Source organism: Stegostoma tigrinum, chromosome 23, assembly GCF_030684315.1.
Source record: "Stegostoma tigrinum isolate sSteTig4 chromosome 23, sSteTig4.hap1, whole genome shotgun sequence".
Taxonomy (NCBI): domain Eukaryota; kingdom Metazoa; phylum Chordata; class Chondrichthyes; order Orectolobiformes; family Stegostomatidae; genus Stegostoma; species Stegostoma tigrinum.
Window position 1 is genome coordinate 31186793 of NC_081376.1, and position 16675 is coordinate 31203467.

General features: G+C 43.5%; 1 protein-coding gene across 3 annotated transcripts in view; it reads left to right on the forward strand.

Moving 5' to 3' along the window:
- Positions 1 to 983: 983 nt before the first annotated feature.
- The window catches only part of ccnf (cyclin F), a 50788-nt gene continuing 35096 nt past the window's right edge, over positions 984 to 16675 (forward strand). For 2 of the 3 annotated variants that reach the window (XM_048551607.2, XM_048551608.2), the window contains exons 1-4: positions 984 to 1339; positions 6427 to 6581; positions 7769 to 7875; positions 13339 to 13406. In XM_048551607.2, the coding sequence (XP_048407564.1) occupies positions 1327 to 1339; positions 6427 to 6581; positions 7769 to 7875; positions 13339 to 13406 (343 nt within the window). In that variant the 5' untranslated portion in view covers positions 984 to 1326. Of the gene's footprint in view, positions 1340 to 6426; positions 6582 to 7768; positions 7876 to 12089; positions 12135 to 13338; positions 13407 to 16675 lie in introns of all 3 variants that reach the window. The other variant, XM_048551605.2, reaches the window with a different exon arrangement.

Genomic DNA, 16675 nt, shown 5'->3' on the forward strand with positions numbered 1-16675 from the left:
CTTCCATCGCTAGCATCAAGTAGTTGCAATGTCTGCCAATATACAAGGTGGACTTCAACAATTTGTTGAAGATCCATCAACGGCACTTTTCAACAACCTTTAACAACCAGGAGAACAAGGACATCAGACACTACGAACACTACAACTTGTATCTTCTCCTCCAAGTCTCACATCATCCTGACTTGATACCAACTGTATCAGAGATAATAGGAATTGCAGATGCTGGAGAATCCGAGATAACAAAGTGTAGAGCTGGATGAACACAGCAGGCCAAGCAGCATCTTAGGAGCACAAAAGCTGACGTTTCGGGCCTCGACCCTTCATCAGAAATCATTCAGATGAAGGGTCTAGGCCGGAACATTAGCTTTTGTGCTCCTAAGATGCTGCTTGGCCTGTTGTGTTCATCCAGCTCTACATTTTGATACCAACTGTTCCTTTAATACTGGGTCTCACTCCCAAACAGCACAGTTGATGTACCCACAACGCGTTGGCTGTAGTGATTCAATAAGGCAGCTCACCAACCACCCAGGCATGGTCAAGACATTTAGGAACTGTCAAAAAATGATGGCACATTTCAAAAGCGAATAAAAATGTCAACATCTGAAGCCCATCTCTTAGTTAGAAACAGGCATTAATTGAAAATGTGACATTTTGTTCAATTAAAGACTACCAACACCAAACACCATCACTCAAGCCAAACTCTGTTCCAAACACCGCGCTATTGCGCTTCTTCTTCCTGCCCATCTGAGGCGCTGCTTTTGCAGTCCGAGTGAAAAGTGCATTCTTTGGAACCAATTAGAACGGCCGGCGACGCAGCAAAGATGCTGAACAGACCAATTGCGATGTGAAATTGGGAGGCGAGGCTGTTGATTGATTTGTGGATCCACCAATGGACGGGCGTAGGCTGCTGGTATCCAATCAGCGGGGGCTATTTTGAAATAGTTCTCGTGAGATTGGTTTGAAACGGTCGGGCGCGTGGCAAGGGTTTTAGCTGTACTGTGGCGAAAGGTAGAGCTGTAGAAGAAGATCCAGATTCCTCACACTCCAGCAGAGGAATAGCTTGACCCAATTCTTGAAGGACGTTCAAATTCTAATCGTCCTCATAGTCCGGTACACAGATATTCCGCTGTCCCCTTCTCCACGCAGTTCCGTAGACACATTTCTGTTTTCGCACCGCAACGGAGTTCGGTACAGAGACACCCGACTCATCCGATATCCTCGCTGAGTGGTACTAAAACCTCTTGCAGTCTACTATTCGGAACCAGCGGCTGATCGAAAGGATTTTCCGTTTGAAAAGTGGGGGAACAGGACGCAAATTGGCTGAAAATGCGACCAGGTGGTGAGTTTCATCATCAGTTGAAATTTAGCCATAACCGCGTGTGTATTGGACGGTCTATGACCAAGAACGGGGTTGGTACCGAGTAGGGGGACTTTGGCCTCCGTATTTTGAGGAGGTGCAAAGGATGTTCTGCCCCCGGTATGTTGTGGCAATAGCTGCTGTACCCCCATGAGAGTCGAATGCCCTGCTTCCACACTGTAGGATTCTATTTTGAGGAAGTGGAAGAAAGGGCCTGTCTGAGCCCGGAGGATGGTGGGAGAGAGAAGGGAGGAAACACTTTGAGTAGTGGGTGGAGAAGGATTGGCAGAGACGTTCTTGAGCCCTTTTATTCGTTGGGGGAGGGGGAGATAGGCCATTTAGTGCTGAGCTAGGGAATATTTTTCACTCGACTGTTGTGTTTAGAGTTCTCTACTTGAGATGGCTAAGAGGCCCAGACATTGTATTCAATACTGCGATTGATATCTAATATAGATATTAAAGATGTCAAGGGATAGTAGGACCGGTGTGGGCAGGTGACTTTGGGGTATAAAATCAGTCACGATCTAGTAAAACATGGCCTAATCATAGTTCCTATGACTACAACGTCTGTTAGGGAAGGTTCTCTGCCATCTAAATCAGGGTGCCTGAAGAGCAAGGGTGAGTTTACTTTGAGTTGACTGGAGTTGAGGGTAGATTCAGCATATTGTGTTTTGGTTGGATTTGGGCAATTCTTGTGGTTCTTTTGTGGATTGTAATGTTGAGTGAGCTTCTAAGAAAGCACGTAGTTCTAGATGGATTGGGAGTTTCCCAGATTTGCTTGTTGCCAAAAATCACCCACTCTGATCAAATGGGCAGTAGTCACCTGTCTGAGTTATGCAGTCAGAGATAATGGGAACTGCAGATGCTGGAGATTCCAAGATAATAAAATGTGAGGCTGGATGAACACAGCAGGCCAAGCAGCATCTCAGGAGCACAAAAGCTGACGTTTCGGGCCCAGACCCTTCATCAGAGAGGGGGATGGGGGGAGGGAACTGGAATAAATAGGGAGAGAGGGGGAGGCGGACCGAAGATGGAGAGTAAAGAAGATAGGTGGAGAAGGTGTGGGTGGGGAGGTAGGGAGGGGATAGGTCAGTCCAGGGAAGACGGACAGGTCAAGGAGGTGGGATGAGGTTAGTAGGTAGCTTGGGGTGGGAGGAAGGGATGGGTGAGAGGAAGAACCGGTTAGGGAGGCAGAGACAGGTTGGACTGGTTTTGGGATGCAGTGGGTGGGGGGGAAGAGCTGGGCTGGTTGTGTGGTGCAGTGGGGGGAGGGGATGAACTGGGCTGGTTTAGGGATGCAGTGGGGGAAGGGGAGATTTTGAAACTGGTGAAGTCCACATTGTGTCGTTTGTTTTATCTTGGGTTGGGAAGCATGAGGTGTTTCAGCATCCCAGGGAAACAGCTGCAAATCGTCTGGCTTGTATTATCCTGTATTTGAAAAAACAATTGAATTGCAGATCTTTACTATCCAAGTTAAGAGATAACAAGATGTAGAGCTGGATGAGCACAACAGGCAGAGGAGCAGGAAAGCTGACGTTTCTGGTCTAGACCCCTCTTCAGAAATGGGGAAGGGGATTCTGAAATTAAATAGGGAGAGAGGGAGATGTGGATAGAAGATGGATAAAGGAGATGATGGTGGAGAGGAGACAGACAGGTCAAAGAGGCGGCGTGGGGAGTTAGGAAGGGGATACGTCAGTCCAGGGAGGACGGACAGGTCAAGGATGTGGGGATGAGGCTGGTAGGTAGGAGATGAGGATGGGGCTTGAGGTAGGAGGAGTAGATAGGTGGGAGGAAGGACAGATTAGGGAGGTGGGGATGAGCTGGGCTGGTTTTCGGGATATGATCAGGTGACGGGAGATTTCGAATGCAACTCTCTACTATCCAAGTGTTCTATCTGAGTAGGTTTGATATATACTGGTAGGAAACGGATTTCTTTAGTACAGAGTAGTGAGTTTTGGTATAACGTTTTCTGTGTGTTCGCATCAGGCCTGCATCATGCAAAAGAACAAAACTCCTCTAGTCTATCATTTTTTGTATTGATTCTTGAATGAATTGAGTGCTTTTTTAATCTGGCAAATATGGAATTGGTGTCTTCCCGCGAAGCTCAGTACAAGGCTGAGTACCTGGAAATAGGCAAAGAACCTTGCCTAAGTGTGACACTAAATGTTTCTTGCATCACTCTGATTTTACCCAAGCCAGGGGAGGATGGGTTCATCACTTGAAGGACTATTAGGGATGGGGAAAAATGCTCTCACGCCATGAATAATTCAAGATTATCAGATGTGAGGTGGGTAGATTTATTGCATGCATGGGGTTTGTGTTCATTCCTCCATACCTGTATTTGATGTATGCTGTCTTGGTTACGTACATCCTTTAGTAAACTAGAAAATGGAATAGGTATATACTATGGATATGGATGCAAATATACCGTGTTGCCATTTTTGAATGTTGAGAGGGGGATGGGGAGCACCCTTTCCATTCTTTATTTTTTCATCGAGACAATACTAGTGAGGTTGTGACAAAGTTTGAAGCACAGCCGTCTCACTTGGATGCTTTTAAACGTGACTACATCTGGTATGGAGTCTGGCACTTGACCTCATGTCTTGCGCTTCACAGGATGTGTTCATTGCTGGTTGTAGGGTCCTTGCATTATTTGTGTATTAATAAGATCTACCAACAGAACAAAGAGTCATAAACCATGATGTTAGTTCCCCTTAGTCACAGTCATGGAAACAGATCCTTTAGTCCCACTCATCCATGCTGACCAAGACTTCCATACTCACTCAACCAGTCCTGTTTGCTTGCGTTTGGCCCATATCCCCCTCAAACTTTCCTATTCACAAATGCCTTTTAAATGTTTGATTAGATTAGATTCCCTACAGGATCTTTTGGCCAACAAGTCCACACCACCCCTTGGAGCATCCCACCCAGACCCATTTCCTGCCCCCCCCCCAAAAAAAAACACTACGGGCAATTTGGCATGGCCAATCCACCTAGCCTGCACATCTTTGGACTGTGGGACGAAATCGGAGCAGACCCACGCAGACACTGGGAGAACGTGCAAACTCTGCACAGACAGTTACTTGAGGCTGGAATCGAACCCAGGTCCCTGGTGCTGTGAGGTTGCAGTGCCAACCACTGAACCACCGTGTCACCATGTTGTAACTGCACCTGCCTCTACCGCTTTGGTAGTTCATTCTACATAGGATCCACTCTCCATGGGGGGGGGGGGGGGGAGAAATGTTGACCCCCCCCCGCCAGTTCCCTTTTTAAATGCTTCCCCTCTTGCCTAAAAAGTATGTCCTCTAGTTTAGAACTCCCCTCCCCCCCCCCCCCCCCCCCCAACCCTAGGAAAAGGGCTCTTGCTATTCACCTTATCTATACCCCTCATGATTTTATAAACTCCTTTTAAGATCACCCCTTAACCTCCTATTCTCCAGGGCAAATATGTCCCAGCAGCTCCTTATAACTCAAAACCACCCAGTACTAATACCATTCTTGTAAGTCTTTTCTGCACCATCTTCAATTCAATAATATCCTTCCTAAGGCAGTGCAATCAGAGCTGTAGACAGTACACGTCGAAAGTGTCCTCATCAAATGAAATATGACATCCTATACTCTGGTCTGAACATTGAAGGCAAATGTGCCAAACATCATCTTTATCACCCTGTCTGTGACACAACGTTCAAAGAACTATGTACCTGAACCCCTAGGGTTCTCTATTCAACAACACTACCCAGCACCATACCATTAACTAAGTCCTGCCCTTGTTTGTCTTACCAAAAAGCAACACTTTCCATTTGTTTAAATTAAACTTCATCTGCCACTCCTTAGCCCACTGGCCCAATTGATCAAATCCGTTTTGCAAGTTTAGATAACCTTCACTGTCCACTATACCACTAATTTTGGTGTTATCCACAAACTTACAAAACCATATTTCCCAAATTCTCATCCAAATCATTTGTACAAATGACAAACTATTAGTGGACTTGGCACTGATCTCTGCAGGATGCTGCCAGTCATGGGCCTCCAGTCCAAAAACAACTCTTCTCTACCACCCTCTGTCTCTTACCCGTCAAGCCAATTTTGTATCCAATTGACAAGCTTGCCCTGAGTGTCATGTGATCTTTAATGGGGAAAACAATCAAGCTGTAAGTGTTTTGAGAGAAGGAAACTTTTTTTGCTTTCCTCATTCATGGGATGAGGATGTTGCTGGCTAAGCAGCATTTATTGCCTGTCCCTAATAGCCCACAGGTCAGTTCAGTCAACCACATTGCTGTGGGTCTGGAGTCACATGTCGGCCAGAGTAGGTAAAGATAGCAGTTTACTTCCCTAAAGGACTATAGGTAACCAGATGTGTTTTTCCAGCAATTGACAATGGATTTTCCCAAGCAAATTTGGATAATATGTTATAAATTTGCTTCGGAAGCATTATGTTTCTACATATCGGATTGATGACCCAAGGCAATCATAAATCATAGAAATCCCACAGCGTGGAAACAGGCCCTTTGGCCGAACAAGTCCACAGCATCTATCCCCCTCTAATGCACCTAATCTACACATCCCTGAACATTACAGACAATTTAGCATGGCCAATCCAGTGGCCTGCACATCTTTGGACTTTTTCAATCCTATGGCAGAACATTCGATAGCCAAATGGATGTTGAGTGCCTCTTGTACTACAGTTGCATACGTTTTGGTGGCGGTTATAGTGTCAAACTTTGTCTTAATTTAAAATGTCTTGTATTGCTGTATCGAAGCTAAGCTTGCAGCAGGAACTCTGGAAGCATGGATTTGGAATTATGTGTCAAGAAGTCTGCAGATAGACATTTTCTGGGACTAAGATTTTGCATCTTTGCTAACTGCTTTTTATTTGTTTTGCTAAGCGTGTAATTCTTCCTGAGATGCAAAAACCCAATTTTCAGAATTCTAGAAAATCTTGGTAGCAAAAAACTTCAGAATTTTTACTGATCCAGATTTGTTGTACTGTTCTTTTGTCACAAAATGGGTGTGGAACAATAATGGCGTAAGCAAAATATAGATGAAATTGTTTTAAATTTTACTTTCAGCATTGCATTGTAAATGCACAAAATGTTTCTCACTGCACGTGAAACAGAAAATTAAGAAACATTCACCTGTCTTGACGCTGCTCAGTCTTCCTGATGATGTTCTGCTCTATGTATTGGAATGCCTTCCTGCTCAAGATATTCTGCATTTCAGAGCGGTGAGTGAGTTGTCATTGTTTATGTACTGGAGCAAGATGAGAGATAAATTTATCAAGAAAGTAACACATTTCACAGTGCTATAATGCTGTGCGTCATATTAAATTTTTTTTACTGCAATTTGTTCCATGCAGCTGGTGTTATTTTACGTCAGCACTACTCGCATCTTGCAAACAAAACATTTTTGACTAAACATTTGCATTATTCACTAGATGACTGACAAATTTGGCTGAATTTCTTTGTTAGTGTACTGCTAATATTGAATAGCCTGGTTCAGTTTTGAAGTTGATGCAAACTAGACAAATGAGTACTGCAAAGCACTGGTGGCATGTCCTCAAAGTAGACCATAAGACATAGGCGTGGAAGTAAGGCCATTCAGCCCATCGAGTCCACTCAGCCATTTAATCATGGCTGAAGGGCATTTCAATTCCACTTACCTGCACTCTCCCCATAGCCCTTTAATTCCTTGCGAGATCAAGAAATATCAATCTCTGTCTTGAAGACATTTGACGCCTCGGCCTCCACTGCGCTCCGTGGCAATGAATTCCACAGGCCCACCACTCTGGCTGAAGAAATGTATCCTCGTTTCCATTCTAAATTTATCCCCTCTAATTCTTAGGCTGTGCCCACAGGGCCTAGTCTCCCCACCTAATGGAAACAACCTCCCAGCGTCCACCCTTTCTAAGCCATGCATTATCTTGTATGTTTCTATTAGATCTCCTCTCAACCTTCTAAACTCCAATGAATACAACCCCAGGATCCTCAGCCGTTCATCATATGTTAGGCCTACCATTCCAGGGATCATCTGTGTGAATCTCCGCTGGACATGCTCCAGTGCCAATATGTCCTTCCTGAGGTGTGGGACCCGAAATTGGACACAGTATTCTAAATGAGGCCTAACTAGTGCTTTATAAAGTCTCAAAAGCACATCGCTGCTTTTATATTCTAACCCTCTTGAGATAAAGTAGTTGCATATTTATATTGTTGACTTGATTTCAAAACATTTTAACTGTCAAGAATGATTGATTGGATTATGAATAGTATCTTCAAGGAAAAGGAACCTGTATTTGAAATAAAGTGAGCTGTAGGGCTCAAATATGTGCAAAGTGGGTTCAGATTTTTTCTTTTTTTTTTAAATGCAGAGTATTCAAGATTGTTCAGTGTTGATGCCTTATACTCTATCTTTCAGGTGCACTCTCATTTCCAATCCCTCATAGATAGTCACTCGAGTGTTTGGGCCCATGCAAACTTCCAGGAGATGTGGCCATCTCCATTAAATCGGTGGCTGTTTGAAAGGTACAATAAGATGCATTGCTGTTTCTTGTAATCTTAATTTTCAGAGCACCAGCTAACGTTAGTTTGTTTGCTTGTTAGTGCCCTGTAGGGATGTAGGTGCCATCGGTGTAAGCATTTCATTTGTTCTTTTCATTTTGTTGTAAAAGTTAACATGAGCAGTATTGGTGACAATTGTATGAGCTATCTAGCATATTTGTGTAATAATCTCATTTTCCTGGTAGGGATGTACAGAACTTGCCATGTCTACTGTGGTAGAAAAAAAGACCACTTATTACTCTACAGAGAAGTGTTTAAGACATGAATCTGTGTTTTTTCGCATGATAGCAACTGTATTCAAGCTGCATTAATGATTTATCTCTGTAATGATGTCTAGGAGGAAGACCCAGATTGTATGGCATACTCCTCTCAGCAAATCTATATGATATCATCCTGGTGTGTGGTGCATAAAATAAATCAAACCTTTTTAAGCCCTTGTACAGCATCTCACCACCTCTGCCCCTGCCCCCATATGCTTGCATTTCCATTTAAGAATTTTACGCATTGTGTATCAAGTTATGTTTGGGTCGGTCTCATTCCTGTAACTTTTAGACTTCACAAATTCTGGCAGTTTGAAGCTTTCACTGTTCTCCCTCAAACTGAACTCTCTGAACTTAGAAGACTGGTAGGCCTTTGGGTTTTAGGCTATTGGCTGCTGTTTAAGGACTGAAGGTGCTTGTAAATGGGGAAAACCATTTATCTCTTGGATTTCCCCTCAGCAGGAAAAAATTGCCTGCACAAACAGGCAATTGCAATGTGTGGAGGCTTTTTAATTCCCATGAATTTCCCTCAAAAGATTACTGCCCTGTTGAATCAAGCTCTTTTTTTAAAAAATGTGTCCTGGATGTGCAGTCCACTTGCCTGGATCGTGTGCTTTCTATGGTGCAACTGTAAAAGTTGAGGGTCCTAATGGACATGCTGAATTTCCTAAGATGGTGAGGAAGAAGAGGTCCAAGATAATAAAATGTGAGGCTGGATGAACACAGCAGGCCAAGCAGCATCTCAGGAGCACAAAAGCTGACGTTTCGGGCCTAGACCCTTCATCAGAGAGGGGGATGGGGAGAGGGAACTGGAATAAATAGGGAGAGAGGGGGAGTGTTGTTTTGCTGCCTTAACTGTCGCATCTATGGGGGAAGTCCAAGGCATGTTGATGGCTATCGTCCCTTCTAGGAACTTGACACTCTCTGCCCTCTCAACCTCCACTCCATTGGTGTAGGTGGGGATGTGTTCTCATCCTTTCTTGAGTCAATAATCGATTGTTCTGCCAATTTTATTGAGAGAGGGATTGTTATCATTGCACCACGACACTAAGCCATTTCTCTCTTCTCCTGACGTTTGTTTTTTGATGTCTGTCCTGCCCTTGCATCATCAGCAAACTTTTGTAGATGGCATTCGTTCAGAATTTACACAGTTGAGAGTACAGTACGGGGCTGAGGATGCATCCTTTAGGGGTTTCCAGTGTTGTGGGTTATTGTGGAAGAGGTACAGTTGTCTATCTTCACTGCAGTCTGTGGATCAGAAAGCTGAGGATCCAGTTACAGACAGTGGGGCTGAGACCTAGGACTTGGAGTTTTAAGATTATTCTGGATGGGCTTTTGGGTATTGAAGGCAGAGCTTTAGTTGATAAGTAGATGTACTTGTCCACATGTTCCAGGGATGAGTGTAGGGTAATGACATCCACTGTGGACCTGTTACATTGGTAGGGAAATTGCAGGCTGGGAGGTTTGAGTCTGTGGGCCATGATCAGCCTTTTGAAACACTTCATGATTACGGGGGCCAGAGCCACTGAGCAATAGTCACTAAGGCATGTTGCGTGTTCTTTCTTTGGTACTGGGCTGATGACTGTCTTCTTGAAGTAAGTAGGGATGTCAGTAAATAATTCTGCCAGCTGGTCTACACAGGATCAAATTGCATTGCTGGTGACTCCATCCAGGCACACTGCTTTCCTAGGTTTGACTTTCAGGAAGACTGAGCGGATGTCTGCAGCGGTGATGCAGGGAACAGGTGTGTCTGGGGCTGTTGGGGCAGTTGACAAGGTATTGCTGGCATTCTTTCCCCTTCAACTTGTTGCTTAACATGGATGCTTTTGCTTGCTCTCTTTTATAGGACTGGTGAAACCAACGTACACACTTCCTCAGTCATACTGTTTAGAATTACTTGCTCGGTATGGTCTGTCACTGGTGTTGAGAATCCTTCCTGAGAGGACAGATGTAATGTTCTGTTTGAACTTCATCCTTTCTCAGTATATGCTGTCAAATTTAAGTGTTATCATTTTGTTCACCATGCTGCATGGAGTTGTATCAGTTGAAGATTTATTGGTCAGTGTCAGTGCCTTTTATTGTGCATTAGTCAGCTGATTGCATTTACACATGAACTTTTGTCATGTAAATTATCAATTTATTGTTAATAGCAGTGAAACATTTCTGTCAATCCTGTATAGTTACAGCCTTCTTTGTATGAAACATGCTTCTTATTCCAACATAGCTAATTTCGATCAACTCTATCCTTTCTAGGTTCTGTCATGAGATAGGTAGCCCTAAAATCTTCTACATGTTGTCCTTTGACTAATTGGTGAAGATTTGCATTACCTAGAAAAATTTTTGATATTAGTTGGTATGGCCCCTGGCATCATTTAAAGATGATTGACGTCCAAACATGTACTCATGTTTGAATCCGAATTCTTAATTTTCTAAAGTGCATGCAAGTTCTGTTCTGTCTGATGCTTCTTTTGTTGGAGAATTCCTTGTAGCATACCCTTAATCTTAAGTGAACTATGTAACTTCATTGCTGTTGGCTGTAGAAAATTTTTTTCAATCATGATGGTTATATGGTGTTCATGGTATCAAGCTAAAAAGTTTGAAATGCCAACATACATCATGTTGCCAGGTGGCTGAAACTCAATCGCCTGTTTCCCTGAGGAATAATATTTTGAATTTTTTTTCTATTCTGACTTGTTCTACATCATGTCTGTGTATGTATCTATTTAACTTCATGCTGCTCTGTATGACTGTGTCACTTGGCATAATTTCTGAAGGTGGTCTATTGTATTATAGTGTCATAGAGTTGTACAGCACAGAAACAGACCCTTTTGTCCAACTTGTCCATTCTAACTAGATGTTCTACACTAATCTAGCACTATATCACTCTGAACCCTCCCTATTCATGTACCCATGAAATGCCTTTTAAATGTTATAATTATATCAGCCTCCACCAATTCCTCTGGTAGCTCATTCCATATATACACCACCCTCCGCACGAAACAGTTGCCCCTTAGGTCCATTTTAAGTCTCTTCCTATCACCATAAACCAATGCCCTCTAGTTTTGGACTCACCCACCCTAGAGAAAAGTCTTTGTCTGTTTACCCTACCCATGCCCCTTACCTTACCCCTATAAGATCACCCTTCAGCCTCTGATGCTCCAGGGAAAATAGCCCCAGCTTCTTCAGCCTCTCCCTATAGCTCAACCCCTCCAAACCTGGCAATATCCTTAAATCTTTTCTGAACCCTTTCAAGTTTCACAACATTCTTCCTATAGCAGGGAGACCAGAATTGCATGTAGTACTCCAAAAGTGGCCTAACTAGTGTCCTGTACAGCTGCAACATGACCTCCCAACTCCTATATGCAATGCTCTGACCACCAAAGACAAGCATACCAATGCCTTCTTCTCTACCCTATCTACCTGCAACTCAGTTTTCAAGGAACCAAACCTGCACTCCAAGGGCTCTTTGTTCAGCAACACTCCCCAGGACTTTACCAATAAGTGTATGAGTCTTGCCCTGATTTGCCTTTCTAAAATGCGGCACTTCACATTTATCAAAATTAAACTCTATCTGCCACTCTCCAGCCCATTGGCCCATCTGATCAAGGTCTGAGGTAAACTTCTCGGCTGTCCACTAGACCACCAATTTTGGTGTCATCTGCAAACTTACTAACCATATCTCCTGAGTTCATATCCAATTTTTGTATAAATGAATAAAATAAAAGGCACTGGCACTGACAAATAACTGATTCAACTCCATGCGGCATGGATTGGTGAACAAGTGGACCCAGCATTGTTCCTTGTGGCACTCCTTGCTCTATTGCTTTATTGGATACCTTTCAGTCATAATGTAACTTAAGAACAGAATAGGTATCCTGAAATCCTGCAGTAAAGTTGATCCTCTCCTTCTGTCCACAGAAATGACCCTGAGCTTCTAGTTGCCTGCAATTTCAACACACCACGGTATGTTCCCTGGCCAACATCTCTCTGCCGCGTTCTGGCTTGTTGCAATGCTCCAGCCAAACTTTGTGCTCATTTTCTGGCTGGGAAGCCTGTAGCCTTCTGGGCTGTAACTGGAGTTCAAAAATTTTAGGACCTGAGCACCTGTATCATTACTATGTGTGCCTGTCTTTATCACTACATGAACTGCCACCACAAACAATCTATTGTCAGCTACTAATTGTTCCCATTCTCAGGCATTCACACTCTCAGGGTGACCTTTACCCATTCCTTTGCTGAACTGTTTTTCTCATGCCCTTGCGTGTGCACTCTGTGTCTCTCGCATAATCCCATTCTACTCCCGGTTACAGTTGATACCAAGAAAGGACCTCTCAACTCGAAACACAAACTCTGCTTTCTTGCCTCAGATGCCACTAGACCTGCTGTGTTTTTCCAGCAATTTCTATTTTCCCTTAAGATATTCCCTCTGACAAATGAACTTGAAGAAGACTTGATGGCAGTTCCAATAATGCTGTCAGTTATGAATTCTTGCTTTAAATTGCCATCGTTGCATTTTTTCACTAACCTGCAGACATTATTACTGAAGTAACTATGGATTCCTATTGGTGTTGAACTCTTCTATTAAGTCGTCATCTTTCGAGAATTTTATTTCTTGAGGTTAAATTATTGTCAAAGACTTTTAGAACTTCTTCAAAAGCATCTGTCACTTTTACAACTTTGCAATTTATAACATTTGTTTATTCTACAGATATTTTATTTAAAAATGTATGCGCTTGTTCAGCTTCTGATATTAGCAAGTCTGTATTTCTCTAAAATGTCTAAGTTTTATTTGGCCCATCTCGGGAATAAAAATCCTCCTGTCAATATTACTTCTCACATCTTCCTAATATGAGAATTTATTTCCCTTACTCCAGATTAATTGTCATATTTGAACAAAAGTAACTTTTTTATAAGGATGAATTCTTATAGTGACAGTGCGTTTGTAACTTCTTCCTTTTTCTCCTTTATTCAAGTATCCGGTCTTATTCATGTGGTAGATTGCTCCAATATTTGAAAGCAGTGTCCCATATGCTGGTAACTTGCAAATGTTTAGAAATAAGTTTTAATTTGCTGACCATCTAGAGGCAAAATTTTTTTGAACTTCATTTTCGTGAGGGAGGGGAGAAGTAAAGCTTTCTAGTGATTCTAATGAGTCCATTTCTTCCAGGGCTGCAGAAAGTGGAAATTTTGAGGCTGCAGTAAAGCTAGGAATAGCCTACCTCTATAACGAAGGACGTGAGTACAAATCCGCTTGCCTTACAATTCTTTTTAAAAACAAAGCAGTCACAGAATTCAAAGGGCAAGTCAAATGTTTTGGATAATTTTTGAATTTAAATTTATCATAGACTTGTGAAGCAGTCCATTGGACCTTTTTCTAAAAAGAAAGTATAGGAGCAGAATTAGGTCATTCGGCTCATCAGGTTTGCTCCACCATTTGACCATGGCTGAATGTGTTTCTTAACCCTGTTCTCCTGCATTTCTGTTATCTTTTTTGATCCTTCTTCTAATCAAGGACCTATTGACCTCTGTCTTAGATACACTCAGTGACATGGCCTCCACATCCTTCTGTATTAATGAGTTCCACAGATTCATTACCCTCTGGCTGAAGAAATCTCTTGCCTGAGTTCTAAAGGGTCAACCCTGCAACCTAAAGCGTATCCTCTGATTCTAGTCTCTCCTCGGGAAACATCTCTATGCCCACTTTATCTAGGCTGCTCAGTATTCTGTAGGTTTCAATAAGCACCCCCCCCCCCCCCCCCCCCCCCGCCCCCGCCCAAACGTCTGAAGTCCATCAAGGACAGAGTTCTTAAATATGCCTCATATGGCAAGAGTTTCATTTCCTGGATCATTCTTGTAAATCCCTCCCGGATCCCTTCCAAGGTCAGCACATACCTCCTTAGATATGGGACATGGGGGTCCAAAACTGCTCGCAATATTCCAGATGCGGTACAACCCTTATACAGCCTTGGTGTCTTGAGACAAAAGCAATGTTAGTATTCACTTCCCCAACTGGCAAAGAAACCTGCATAAGAACCAAAAGAACTACAGATACTGTAAATCAGGAACAAAAACAAAGTTGCTGGAAAAGCTCAGCAGGTCTGGCAGCCTCTGTGGAGGAGAAAAAAAAGTGTTAACGTTTCAAGTCTGGTGACTGTTCCTCAGAACCGCAAAGAAACCTACATGTTATGCTTGAGAGAACACTGAATTAGGACCCATAATCCCTCTTGTGCTTCAAATTTCCAAAGTTTTTCTCCATTTTAGAACATTTTTCTGTGCCTCTATTCCGAGCAAACTACATAACCTCACATTTTTCCAAGTTGTACTCCATCTACCACTGCTTTGCCCGATTTCCTCGTCTGCCTGCGTCCTCCCTGACTCGTCAACACTACCTGTCACTCCACCTATCTTTCTTATCTGCAAACTTAGCAACAATGTCTTCAGTTCCTTTTGTTCAGATTGTTAATGTGTTGGCGTCAGTGGGTATGCTTCAAAAACTGACCCTATCCTCCCTCTCTCTGCCTTCTGTCAGTGAGCCATTCCTCTATTCATGCCTGTACCTGGCCCTTAACTCCATGGGCCTCAATCTTACTTAGTAGGGTCTTGTGTGGTACCTTGTCAGATGCATTCTGGAAATCCAAATAGATCACATTCACTGGCTGTCCATTGTTGAACTTGCTTGTTACCTCCTCAAAGAATTCCAGTCCAGCATGGCTGCCCTTTGACAAAGCTGTGCTGACTCAGCCTTATTTTACCATCCGTAACAATGTACTCTTATCAATAACCCAAGGTCCGGCTAACCGCCTATAATTTCCCATCTTGTGCCTCCCTCCCATCTTAAATAGGGATGTTATAATAGCTACTTTCCAGTCCTCTGGGACCCTCCCTTACTGCAATGATTTCCTGAAAGATCACCAGCAATTTCCTTAGCTATCTCCTTCAGAACCCTGTATGATTTATCCACCTTCAGACCTTTCAGCTTCCTTAGTACCACCTCCTTAGTGATGGCACTTGGCCCTGACTCACCTGACATTATGGTATGCTACTGTTAGTTTCCACTGTGAAAACTGCAAAGTGTGTCTCTGGCTTCCCACTATGTTCACAATATATGGGTGGCATGGTGGAAACAGTGGCTAGCACTGCAGCCTCACAGCGCCAGGGACCCGGGTTCGATTCCAGCCTCGAGTGACTGTCTATGTGGAGTTTGCACATTCTCCTCATGTCTGCGTGGGTTTTCTCCAGGTGCTCCGGTTTCCTCCAAAGATGTGCACGCTAGGTGGATCGGCCATGCTAAATTGCCTGTAGTGTTCAGGGGAGTGTGGATTATGGGGATTAAAGGGGTGGACGCTAGGAAGTTGTTTCTGTTAGGTGGGGAGACTAGGACCCGTGGGCACAGCCTTAAAATTAGAGGGGGTAAATTTAAAACTGAAATGAGACGACATTCCTTCAGCCAGGGAGTGGTGGGCTTGTGGAATTCATTGCCGCAGAGTGCAGTGGAGGCCGGGACGTTGGATGCAGAGATCGACAAATCCTTGATCTCAAAAGGATTCGAGGGCTACGGGGAGAGTGCAGGGAAGTGGTGTTGAAATGCCCATCAGCCATGATTTAAATGGCGGAGTGGTCTTGATGGGCCGAATGGCCTTACTTCCACTCCTATGTCTTATGGTCTTCTGGTCTTATGGAATGGGTCTGGATGGGATGCTTAGAGGGGCAGTGTAGACTCGTTGGGCCGAAGGGCCTGTTTCCACACTGTAGGGAATCTAATCTAATCTAATATTGTATGCTTTTTTTTTCCTTCTGCTGATGTGCTGAACCTGACTTCGCTTATCAGCTATGGTTGCTTTGTCCTCCCCTCAGTATGTTTCTTCTTCCTTGGGATGAATTTCTGCAGTGCCTCCAGAAACTCTTGCTATTGCTGCTCCACCATCTTCCTTGCTTGGTTCCCCTTCCAATCAGCTCTAGTCAGCTCATCTCTTGTGCCTTTTGTAGTTACCTTTTTACTCAATTGTAATACCGTTGCATTTAATTCCAGTTACTCCCGCTCAAACTACAGGTTGAATGCCACCTCATTATAATCACTGACCCCTTGAGCTTCCCTTACTTTAAGCTCCCTGGTAAAGTCTGCCTCATTTCACATCAAATCCGTAATTGCCTGTTCCCTAGTCGGCTCTACCACATGTTGCTCCAAAAAGAATCTCCTAGACTTTCCATGAATTCCTTTTCTTAGGACCTGCTACCAACCTGGTTTTCCCAGTTCAGCTGCATGTTGAGTCCGCCATGATTGTTGTTGTCTGTCTTATGGGCGTTTTCTATCTCCTGATTTATTTTCTGCCTAATATCCTGACTACTGCTTGGAGACCTGTACACAACTCATGGCAGGGTCCTTTTTCCTTTTCTGGTTCCTCAACTCTACCCACGCAGATGCTGTGCCCTCTGACCCTATTGCTTCTTGCTGTCTATTTTAATTTAATTCCTTAATTCCAAGACAACCGTTCTCCATCTGCCAG